This window comes from Cyprinus carpio, chromosome B17, assembly GCF_018340385.1.
Source record: "Cyprinus carpio isolate SPL01 chromosome B17, ASM1834038v1, whole genome shotgun sequence".
NCBI classification, from domain to species: Eukaryota; Metazoa; Chordata; class Actinopteri; order Cypriniformes; family Cyprinidae; genus Cyprinus; species Cyprinus carpio.
Genome location: NC_056613.1, coordinates 1,314,833 through 1,327,809, shown reverse-complemented (window position 1 = coordinate 1,327,809; position 12,977 = coordinate 1,314,833). Strand labels below are relative to the sequence as shown.

The 12,977-nt window shown below is 30.4% G+C and overlaps 1 protein-coding gene across 1 annotated transcript in view; it reads left to right on the top strand.

Annotated features, from left to right (window-relative positions):
- LOC109055842 (1-phosphatidylinositol 4,5-bisphosphate phosphodiesterase beta-1-like) overlaps positions 1–12,977 on the top strand; it is a 50,233-nt gene that overhangs the window by 16,371 nt on the left and 20,885 nt on the right. Inside the window, exons 4-7 of the mRNA XM_042743067.1 lie at positions 10,891–11,031; positions 11,362–11,441; positions 11,934–11,987; positions 12,069–12,144. Coding sequence (XP_042599001.1) covers positions 10,891–11,031; positions 11,362–11,441; positions 11,934–11,987; positions 12,069–12,144 — 351 coding nt within the window. The remainder of the gene's footprint in view (positions 1–10,890; positions 11,032–11,361; positions 11,442–11,933; positions 11,988–12,068; positions 12,145–12,977) is intronic.

Sequence of the window (12,977 nt, the reverse complement as noted above, 5' to 3'; positions counted from 1 at the left end):
AGAAAGAAAAAAAATTACTGACCCCAAATTACTGACTAGTAGTGTATGTTTTGTTATTACAAAATATTTATATTTTAAAAACATAGCTTCTTTGTTTTTTTTTTTTTTTTTTTTTTACACTTTTTATTCATCAAAGTATCCTAAAAAAAAGTATCACATGTTCTGAAAAAATATTAAGCAGCATAACTGTTTCCATTTTTGATAATGAATCATCATATTAGAATGATTTCTAAAGGATCATGTGATAATGATCCTAAAAATTCAGCTTTGCATCACAGAAATAAATGATAATTTAAAGTATAATAAATTTAAAAACAATTATTTTAAATTGTAATAATATATCACAATATGTAACATTTTGTTTTTGTATTTTTGATCAAATAAATGCAGGCTTGATGAGCAGAAGAAACTTCTTTCAAAAACATTAAAAATAGTAATGTTTCCTAACTGTTGACCTGTACTGTATATATGTGTGTGTGTATATAAAGACTTATATATAGCAAGTGTTTATATATTTAATAAGTTTAGATTTATGACTTATTAATTATTACTTTATTAATAATAACCAATTTATGAATTATACTTTTTATTTTTATTAATAATACGTTTTAGTGAGTTATGATGTTATTATTATTATTATATTATTATTATTTATGTGTACAAAGCTATGTATTATCATAAACTTATGATTTAGGATTATTGAACTTCTAAAATGATTTTAGATTAAAATGAATACACTTTAATAAATTATTAGATGATTATTATTATTTAATAAATATGTTTTTAAACATATATGCATTTACTTCCATTTACCACAGGTTTCAGAACAAATTAAAACAAACAAAAATCTAAACGAAACAAAACATTGGAGACTGGAGTAATGATGCTGAAAGTTTGGCTTTGATTACAGCAATAAATTACATTTGACAATATATTTAAAAGAAGACAGTTATATTGAAATAATATTTTACATTATTTCATTATTGCACTTTTTATTGTATTTTTGATAAGATAAATGCAGCCTTGGTGGGCAGTAGAGGCTTTATTTTTATTTATGGTTATGTTATGTGTTGTGTTGTGTGTTATGTTATGTTATGTGTTATCCCCCTTTCTTTACTTTATGGTAAGTCATCAGACTCCTTATCTAATCGTCTGTGTTTTATATGTCCCAGAGTAGCAGGTGACTCCTAATTGCAAGCTGCTTAACCAACTTTTTTTATTAAGAAATGAATTTGAATGAGATTTTAATCACTAATGCGCTGAGACCATGAAAAATATCCTGCTGCTTTTGTTTGCAATTGCTTTTTTTATGTGAGCCATTAAAGATGTGTTGTTAATTGAAACGAAGAAAGATGCCATTGATTTGTTGTGCGCCTGTAAAGCTGACAGCAGATGAATACAGAAGAGAGCGGAGGAACTGCTCATCTTTCAGGAGTTTATCGCTTGTTCTTGGCTTCTCGTTAAAGCTCCCGGCGAGAACAATAGCAGCCTGTTAATTACGCCATTGAAAAATAGAGAAGATAATGAGACGGTTATGTCATAAATGTATATGATTCGTATTAAAACCAATCACATCGTCTCAAGCAGTAGTGGGTTTTTTACATGCGCCCATCTGTTGAAAATCAACCAGAGCTTTGCTAATGGCGCTGCTGCTGGTACCGACCATATGTTTGAGGAGCGAGCGGCTGTTCCCATTCTTCTGTGAGAGTCTCCCAGTGAAGTCTGCAGCTTGTCTGAGCATGCATATTGGCATACATACACTGTTTATGAAGGGTAACTTTACTAAACAGTTGCTCCCCTTTTGCGGACAATATTTTAGCATCTCAGTATTCTCTAATAGTTCCCTTAAAAATGAAAATTCTGTAATTTCTTTATACGTAGAATGCTACATGGTTGTATAAATATTATGGCTGGGCATGTTCTCATTACGCATTAATTAATTAACACCAACAGTTATTTTATCGAGCATTAACGACGCTTTTATTATTATTCCCACACTCTGTTGCGTTGGGTCCCGTGATCGTGCAGGTCTCTAGGGAGCCTGTTATAATGTTATGATCGAGGCTCTGGACTCAGAGCTTATGCGTTGGGTCCCGTGATCGTGCAGGTCTCTAAGGAGCCTGTTAAAAATTAAAAACATTAATGCCCTGGCAGTGGCAGATAGCTTTGGTTTTATATTTAATTTGATTACATTAATGTTTAAGAAATATTTTAACTGCTGAACACTGCTGTAAAAAAATCAAGTTATTTCTGGCATATTGTTTTTTTTAATGTGTTTTTATTTCAATTTTTTTTGTATTTTTGTTCATTTTAAATGAAAAAAGTGCGCAATTCACTACTTTTGAATTCATTATTGAATTTTGTGCATAACAATGTGATTAATTACAGAAAACTCATGTGATTAATCACAATTAAAATTTTTACTATATATATATAAAATATTGAGTGCAAATATAAATATGTACATAAATACATAAATGACCTCAGTCACATTTTCTTCAGAATGAAAAAAAAATCTATTTTTCTTTCTTTTTTTCTCCACTGCTGCAGTATGTGGTCTAATCTCTGTTTTCAAGAGACTGTTTTACTGTATAATTATGAGGTATCAAAACATAAATCAGTAAATAAAGGTTTTCTACAATGCAATATTTGCCTGCTGGTTTAATATGACACCTGATTATTTCTTACTCATTTTACTGCAACTTTTGTTAAAGTTCATTGAGCATTTGCTCTTATCCAAAGCCACTTATGAATTTTTTTTTTTTTTTACATAAATTAGATGCGGACATGGCTGAAACCATCATCTAATGCATTTTAGTTGCTTATCAGCTACATGAAAAGGCTGACTCTGATTGTCCGGCAGGTCTCTCGCTCGTCTTCGGTGGTTGACAGCGCTCCAGTGATTCTGGTCAGAGCCCTGCGCTTTGATACGGCGTGGTTTGGTTAAATCTGGCTCCCGGAGGCAGCGAGGTCTCGGTGCATGTTGCCATAGAAACTCTGGTGCAAAGGCTCCCTGTGTGTGACTGGAGCCAAAGGCGCCGGAGCTAATGAGGTTGCAATAAAGGGCATCCAACATGGCGAGGAGCCTCGTGGAGGACAAGGTGACAACAATGACAGCAGCGGCTCTCCAGTGCGCCAGAGACGCTGACTCATCTGATTTAAACAGTGCTGCCATCATCACAATCAGTCTGCATTTCACTGCATTCTTTCCTGGAAGAAAGAGAGAAGCGTCGTTGATGATCACAGATGTAGGTGGACTGACGCTTTTGTTGGTGCGCGTGTTTGGATCTCGCACCTTTGTTAGTGGTGTTTTTTTGTTGAAGGGTGAGTATTGGTATTTATTTTTTTTGATTTACATACTAAACTTGGGCTGCACAATTTGGGGAAAAATATAATTGTGATTTTTCTGGTCTTCTTTTTTCTTTTTTGTTTTCTTTTTTTTTGCATGGATGTGTAAAAAGCACCAGGTTTGAAATGCTTCTTTGTTAAAAACTGAAATTAAAATTTTAATTTGACCAAAAACTGAAACTGACAATAAAGTGGATTAAATTATCAGTTAATCACATTTATTTAATAATCAGCATTCAAATACAAACTAATAATAACTAATAAAATGTTATTTAATAATTAATTAATTAATTATATTTATGTGATGAACACTAAAATACAAACAGAGTTGCATGTAAATATTTAAATTGCACTTAAGGCAGCTTTTATATAAAAAAAAAATATGATGTAATTAGGTTTCTATTCAAGTTTATTGTTGAAAATATAAACATTTAAATGGTGGCTTTAATAATAATAATAATAACAAAAAATTAATATGTAGTTAATATATTTCAGTTGCAGAAATTTTGGTGCATCACTAAAAATAAATAAATAAATAAATTATTAATAATTAGTAATGCAATTAAGGAATATACTTTATAATATTAATTGCTAACTTACCGCTGATCCTGAGCTGCTTTGCTGTATATTTAAGTAGTTAAATCCCAGTCTTTTCAGTTTTATAATTGCACAAAGCCATATCGCGATTTCAGTTTTCTTTTGATTAGTTGTGCATCTCGGTTTGATCAAATGAGCAACAAATCCCACAGACCTGCACTGAAGAGACCAGAAGATGACTCCTGTATGGGCCGTTCTGAACTTGGATAGTAGTAAGAAACCACCTAACAACCACCCAGCACACTATACCAACACCTTAGCAACAATTCAGAACTTGTGATAGTGAGTTTTAAGGCAGCAGCTTTCATCTCGTGTTGGTTTTGTTCTCTTTAAATGGTGATGTTTAAATGCTGAAGTGTTGAGGTGATGTCGGGGGGGTTTGTGATTATGCTGCTGATGTTTCTGTCTGCCGGTCAGCGGTGCAGAATTTTGTTTTATTCCAGGCAGCGCTGGATTCCTGAAGACAGAGAGAGAAATGAACACAGCTGTAATATATGCAGATAAATCTAAATCTAATTTATTTTGCTCTCAGCAGGACCTTTCATTTTGCCCGGCGTCCTGCAGAGAATAAAAAAACAGATTTGCATAAAACAAGAACACGTGAGAGAATCACATGATGATACAGTATCTGAGTTTGAGAGTCTGACACGCGATTATCATACTGAAGACTGCAGTTTATCAAATATATGCCATGCTGGATGATTTACTGTTTGAAATGAAGACAAAAATACTAGTTTTGAAATTTTATAGTTTTACTACAAAAGAAAAAAAATGTAGTACAATAGTACAATAGTGTTTTTACAATATATTTCAATATAATATATTTTATTTTTTATTTATCTTATTTTATTAATTATATTTAATGAATTAATTTTACAGTTGTCCTATAAATAAAAAATATATTTATATTTATATATTTATTGCAAATTTGTATTGATTGATAATCATAATACAAGTACGCATTAACGCATTATATTATTATTATTATTAGGGGGAAATACTAATATATATATATATATATATATATAGATATCTATATATATATATATATATATATATATATATATATATATAAAATATATATATATTAGTTTATTTTACAGTACAGCAGTATTTTTTTAATATTTAAATTTGTATTTAATAATTAAGAAGATAATCAAGAATAAGAATAAAAAAACTCATAATTATTATTAATATTTTGTAATAATATTGACTGGATAAAAAACAGTGAATGAAATCTTGAGTGAAAAGATTTTTTTTTTTTTCATTTTACATAATGTTTGAAAATGAAGATGTAAATATTAGTATTGTAATTTTACAGTTGTACTATAATTTTTTTTCTAGTTTATACATAGTTTGTTTTATTTTACAGGATATTTATCATTTTATTGAATATTTTTATTAAAATTTAAAATGACAAATTAAATTAAAAAATTACAAAGAATAATTGTGATTTTTAGTCATATTAAATGGAAAAAAGTGTAGAGAGTGGAAAGAGATTTCTCAAGTTTTTCACAAATTGTTTAACCATAACAAGGATTGTTCAAACTTTTTAACAATTATTTATATTTTCTATGAAGATGCATTCTACTGCAAAAATTACTCCAATCTTTCTATAATCGGTAATTCTTTCCTAAATCCTCTTGTTTTTTCTAAATTCCTGTCGTTTTTCATATAACAGTGCAATTTTTTCCCAATATCGTGAACCAAGTGAGCCAAGAACATGCTTGCATCGTGGTGTTGAGTTTTTGCACAAGAAAACATCATAAAAGTGTGAAGTGAGATAAGATGATGTTTGAATGGTGGTGTTGAGTTTTTAGGCTATTTACAGGCGTGATCTTTTTTTAGCGCCGATCTCACACACATCTGTCCGGCTGACACAGAACTCCCCTTTTAAAGAGTCAATTTAATATTCAATAACTGCATGTATTATTCATGTGCTATTCAGAGCTGGTGTCTGCAGTACACACAGTGGCTTTCACTAATGAACGTGTGTCGTCTGTCATGCTGTCGGAGGAAAGCGCTTTAAATAAAAGTCTAACAGTAGTCTGGCTGCAGGGGCTCCGGGGCCTAAACCAGTCATGGGTCATGAGGAATACGGGAAAATCCTGCCGGAAACAGAGCCGGAATGAGTCTCACTACAGAACTTCACTGGAACATGATCACAGACAAATATTAGAATAAAACTGTGTTACTGTTACAAGTATTTTAATATTCACAGGGTTCCCTGTGCTTTTTGCCAAAATAAAAGTTTGATGGTTTAACTTTTAAAATCATTAAAATGTTTATATTATTTTTATTATACTTGATTTTTTATTTTATATTTCAGTGAAATATTACAATAGTAGTTTCTCTATTTTTGCTTTTATTTAGTGTTTTTTATTCTTTTGTATTTTATTTTTCTGCAATACTTATTTTGAATAATTTAATATATTTGTTTTATTGAATATAATTTAATTATAATAATTATTAATAATAGCCATATTATATATATATATATATATTATATATATATATAATATATATATATATATATATATATAGTATATATATATAAGAATAGTATTTTTTTATTAGTATTTAATGTATTTGTATTTAATAATTTATTGTTTTTCAATTTATAATTTTTTTATTAAATATATTTTTATTGTATAAAATGTATTTAATAGTAATAATAAGAAGAATAGCCAAATTGATATATATTTTGGCTAAATTGTTCAGCCATACTATCAAGCACAACAAACCTAACCCTAACCCTGATGACAATAATAATAATAATAATAATTATAATAATAATCGTCTTGTTATGGTCAAAGGCATCAGCCACAGGTGATATCTCTGACTATCATCGATACAGGATACTATCGTCTCTCAGCACAACCCTATACAGAAATATATGATTTGTTTAATAATGTTTTTAATCTTCTTATAATGTCACTGGCGTCTCCCTCAGAGCAGCTGTTCAGCTCAGTCATGATATTTTAAGCTCCAATTTAATCACCAAGATTTACATAATTTACAAATTCTGTACTGTAGGTCCAAACAGCCTGAAGGACATTAAAGTTACGCTTAGTTCACCCTAAAATGACAATTTGCTGAAAATGTGCTCACTCTCGGGCCATCCAAGATGAAGATGGGTTTGTTTCTTCATCAGATTTGTAGACATGTAGCATTGTATCAGTGTCTCAGCAATGGCTGCTCTGCAGTGAATGGGTGCCGTCAGAATGAGAGTCCAAACAGCTGATAAACAGTGCTGTGGATTACTTGTGGATTATCATGATGTTTTTATCAGCTGTTTGGACTCTCATTCTGACGGCACCCATTCATTGCAGTGGAATTTCTCCAAATCTGATGAAGAAACAAACTCATCCACATCTTGGATGGCCCGAGGGGGAGAACATTTCAGCAGATGCCATCTTTATTGCTGTATGTATGCGTTCACAGAAACTGAAGGGACAGGTGGATTCATTGATGTACTCTGTGTTGGGTGTGACGCTTCAGTGTTCTCACAATCTTCATTTATGAGCATCATTTAGCAATGCATCTGAACGCTAGTTTGGAGCGAGACATTGGTGGCGCTGATCAATCATTTGGCCCCTGAAGTGGTGAGAAGACAATTGAAGCTGTAATATTACTCAATTAGTGAAGCTCCCGGAGCGCTGATGGATTTAGACTCTGTAATAGCACTCTGTTCCTCTGGGTGTGTTGCGGGCATATTGTTTTTGTGAGTCACAGCCGGAACTGATGAAACATTAGATTTTTGTTTTTGATGAAAGAAACCATTAGGTGTCTTTTTTCCCATTTGTTCTTGTGCTCACGTGTGCTTTGGGATTTCACTTGTCCTTTCTGATTATATTTGTCTGCTGACATGGAACGCATTCACATGATATGTATTTCTTGTAATAGTTAATATGTTTCATTTTTGGTTATTTTTAGATTTAGATTTGGTTATTTTTAGTGAAAAAAAAAAGGTGTTGAGTCATTGCAGTAAAATCCAATGTAAAATCCGGGTCCTGAATTAAGTTCAATAAAAGCAAAATGTTATTTGGTTACTTTTGTATGATTAAAAAAATTAGTTTAAAAGAATTAATTCATTTATACATGTATGAATTCTAATTTATGTATTTGGTTAGTTATTTTTGTATGATAAAAAAATACTGTTGTACTCGATGTAAAATCTGGATCTTAAAGTAATTTTTAAAGCAAAATTTAGTTAGATTTTATTTATGTATACAAATTTTTTTTTTTTTCGGTTATAAAAAAAAAAAAAAAGACAAAAAATATCCAATATAAAATCTTGGTCCTGAATTAAGTAAAAAAATATATATATAAATAAATAAATAAATAAAATTAAAGCAAAATTATATGTATGTATTTATTTATTACATTTTATTTTGTATTGCTTTTGAATGAGAAAAAAAGTAAAGTAAATTATAGTAAATATAAGTAAATATAATAAAAGGTAAATTTAGGTAAAAATTATTTATTTAAATACATTTATATTTGGTTTGGTTTGTTTTATTTATTTACTTATTTGTTCATCTATTTATTTATTTGTTTGATTTATTTATTTATTTATATTTATGTGTTTCATTTTACCTGTTACTTTTGTATGATAAAAAAAAACAACAACAAAAGTAATTGTTCAATAAACGCAAAATTTTGAAAAAAAATCAAGTTATTCATTTATTTCTATTTATAATATAGAATTTTCTGTTTATATTTATAATATATATATTTTTTGGTTATTTTTATAGTCATGTTGAGATTAAATTATTAGATTTTTCCGTGCTTGGGTGCTGTCTGGGTTTTGGCTGGTTCTCAGTCCTCCAGTGGTGTTTGGTGGTGGGAGTGTTTTTCAGGCTTGATTATATTTGTTGAAGCATTGGTTCTGCTGTGGCTCAGATGAATGGCTCTCGCTCATCAGCGCTTGATTGGAGAGTCGTGGCGCTGGCTTTAATTAGCCGCTGACAGCTGAGAGCCGAACACACACCTGTTGCACAGCTGCATGAGAAACACTTGTTGAGCGACACACAGATGAAAGATCTGCTCTCTACCTGTCCTGACCAACACTCTCAACTACACACACACACACACACACACACACACACACACACACACACACACACACACACACACACACACACACACACACACACACACACACAGGCTTTCTGGCTGGAAATGGGCTCCACATTGCAGCTCATTCTGGCCAACAAACGCCCACTCAGACAGGAACAGAGCAAACAACCAGCCAGAGCTTATTTCATCTTTACGCTCCAGGTTTATATGAGACAATTGGCAAGCTTGTTAATATTAATATATTTCGTTTTTGGGTTATTTTTGTATATGTAAAAATGCTGTGTTGTTAAAGTAAATATAACAAAAGCAAAACTGAGGTAGAATGTATTTATTTATTTATTTATTTGTTTACTTATTTAAATACATTTAATATTTTTGCTTATTTTGTATGATAAAAAAGATTGATTGATTGATTGATTGATTGATTGATTGATGTTTTAGAGGAAAACAATGGAGTTTTAATTCAAATAAAACAATTAGATAGAACTGCCTGTTTTATGTATTTATTCATTCATATATACAATCTTTAATGTATTTTTAGCTATTTTGCTATATTTTATTTCTATTTATTTATTTGTTCATTTTATATTTATTTATTAATTGTCTACCTACCTGTTTATTTATCTATCTATCCATCCATCCATTATTCATTCATTCATTCATGTATTTTTTATTTCTCTGATAATTTTGCTGTAATTTTTCTATTTATTTGTTCATTTTCTTTATGTTTATTTATATATTCATCTATCGTTATTCATTTATGTTAAAACATTTTATATTTTAGGATTAAAAAAGTGTTGCAGCCAAGTGTTCTGAAGTCATTTTAATTGTGTTTTTTAATTATTTATATATTTATCTGTTTATCTGTTTATCCATCCATTATTTATTTTTATTAATGCATTTTATTTTTAATATTTTTGGGTGATAAAATAATCTTAAAGTCATTTTAATAAAAGCAATAATTAATTAATTAATTACTTTGTGTATTTTAGAAGAAAACAATTGAGTGTTAATTCCAGTTAAGTCCAGTTTTTATTTTTTATATTAAAATTTGATGTATTATATTTAATTTTATTTATGTCTTTATATGTATTTTTTTTTTATATATATATTTATGTATATCTTTAGCTGTATTTATCTATCTATCTATCTATCTATCTATATATCTATCTATCTAATCTCTATCTATCTATCTATCTATCTATCTATCTATCCGTCTTTCTGTCTGTCTGTCTGTCTGTCTCTCTGACATATAAAAAACTAAATATAAATATATATTATATTTTAATTATATAATTAATTATATTAAAACACTAGATTTTCTAATCTTTCTTTGTATTCTATCTATTTTTTTCTTTTTATTTATTAAACAATTAACAAAAGCAAAAAAGACCTCTAACACTACCTTGCTCTATTCTTTTTCTATTCTATCTGTTTTCTTTTTATTTATAATATAATACAAAAATGCTATGTGTACTGCATTCAGCTAACTGAGACTCGTTATAGCACTTGTATATCATTGCTCTTTTGTTGATTTTGATTGCTTCCATTGTCCTCATTTGTAAGTCGCTTCGGATAAAAACATCTGCTAAATGTCTAAGTGTATATGATGTATATTAATTTTTGTATTAATAATGTATATTAATACATTTCATTTCAGTGTAAAATGTTGGTCCTGAAGTAATTTCAATAAAAGCAAAAAAATATTTAGATATTAGTAGTTTCTCTTGTATGATATTGGGCTGATGTATTGAATGTTTCTTCATCATCACGAGCAGGTGTTGAGCAGCTCAGATGGAGATTTTCGGGCTTTTTCTGGCGTGTTTTATGGCAGCAGGCTTCATTGTTGCGGTTCTCCCTCAGGAGGCGAAGCTGCGGGAGCTGCTGGATGTGGGGAATCTGGTGGGCCGGATAGAGAACCGGATGCTGACGGTGGTGACGGGGCCAGACATGGTCAACATCCAGTACCTCAACTTCATGGCTTTCCAAGAAGACGTCGCCAAGGTGTGTGTGATTAGATACACTCTTAAACATAAAGGTGCTTCACAGAAGAACCGTTCTTGTCTAAATGGTTCCATAAAGAACCTTAACATGTTCACAAAAGCTTCTCTGTGGCGAAAGAAGGTTCTTCAGATTATAAAAAGGTAAGAAAGAGATGGTTCTTTGCAGAATCAAAAATGGTTCTTCTATGGCATCGCTGTGAAGAACCTCTCTTTATTTTTTAGAGTGTATTTGTTGCAGTGAGATATTTGTGCGACGTAAATCCCAGTCAGGATGCTTGATCTGGATCGTTTTAATGACATGTCTTTGTGTTTGTGCGCTGTCGCTGATGAAGAGTGGGCAGATGAGCTCTTCAGTCTGGCGTCTAACCTGCTCGCTCAGAACATGGGCCGAGAGTCCTGTCTGGAGAAAGCGTGAGTTTTCAAATGAGTCATTGTCAGGAAACTACTGGATTTAAAAGAATATACAGTAACACTTAAAGCCTTTGTGTGCAATGCATTATAAATGTATTCATAATGCATGCTTTTAATGCATTATATGATTTCATAAATAATTGTAACCAAAACTGCATTAGAATGTTTGAAGGTTTGTTTGTTGTGTGTTTTAATGCATTACACTTTCTAAAAGTCTAACGATGAAAAAAAGTGTTATAATGTATAGTGGTTACAGTTATTATTGTGTTAATATGATGAATTGTAAGATGCATTACAAAGCAAAATCATCTATTTATCCATCTATTTATCTATCCATCCATCCATCCGTTCATCCATCCATCAATCCATCCATCCATCCATCCATCCATCCATCCATCCATCCATCCCTCCCAACACAATCAGAAGGTCGTGTAAACACACTTTCCTGAGAATGACTGATGTAGTTTTTCCGTGGTGTTGTTTTCTCTCCAGCTTCACGAGACTCAAGCTGCAGACGAATCAAGAGGGTCGTATCCCAGTGAAAAAGTAAGCCAGCATCCGTCTGCACCTCTGTGTCACATGATAAATGAGAACGTCCTCCTCTGATGTTTCTCCGTCTCTCTGCAGCATATTCCGCATGTTCTCGACTGACCGGAAGCGCGTGGAGACGGCGCTGGAGAGCTGCAATCTTCCGGCCGGACGGGTGAGCATGTGTTCGGTTAATCGCTCCAGAATCCCGCTGGCAGACAGGAACACTGCGTGTTTCCACAGGAAGTCAATTTGTGGGTTTTACCAAATAAGTGTGCTCTCGGATCAAGGAACACCACCTGATCTTAGTTTTTCTCTCCCAGGATCGAGTGGATTCTACACGCCTTATTATTTTACAGCAAATCTAAAAACTGAACATAGGACACGGGGAGATTTTCAAAAACATGAATGTTAAAAGGCCTCGGGAGGGAGAAAGTGTGTTATAATTAGTTATTTTATATTTGTATTTATTTGTTATTTTTGTCTATTTGTTATTTTTGTAATTTATTTCAGTTGTGTTTTTTATTTATTTGTTTTGTTATTTATACATATTAATTATATTATACATATTAAATATATATTTATATATTTATTTATACATTGTTTTTATTTATTTATTTGATCTATTTAACAGTTATTTTTGTATTAATTTTTAATATATTATTTATTTATTTATTGTCTGTAATTATATTTTATATATATATATATATATATATATATATATAGTATTTATTTAGCTTTTTATCTGTTTATTTTTTGTTATTTTATTTTATTTATGTTTTTCTGTTTTTCTGTTTTATCATTGATGATTTGTTTGTATATTGTTTTTACCTATTTAAGTGTTTTTAATCTATTATTTATTTATTTTTATTTATTTATTTATTTATTTATTTTAGTTAGTTAGTTATTTTGTTGTTAATTTATACATATTAATTATATTATACATATTAAATATATAATTATATATTTTTACATTGTTTTTATCTATTTATTATTGTTTTATTTATT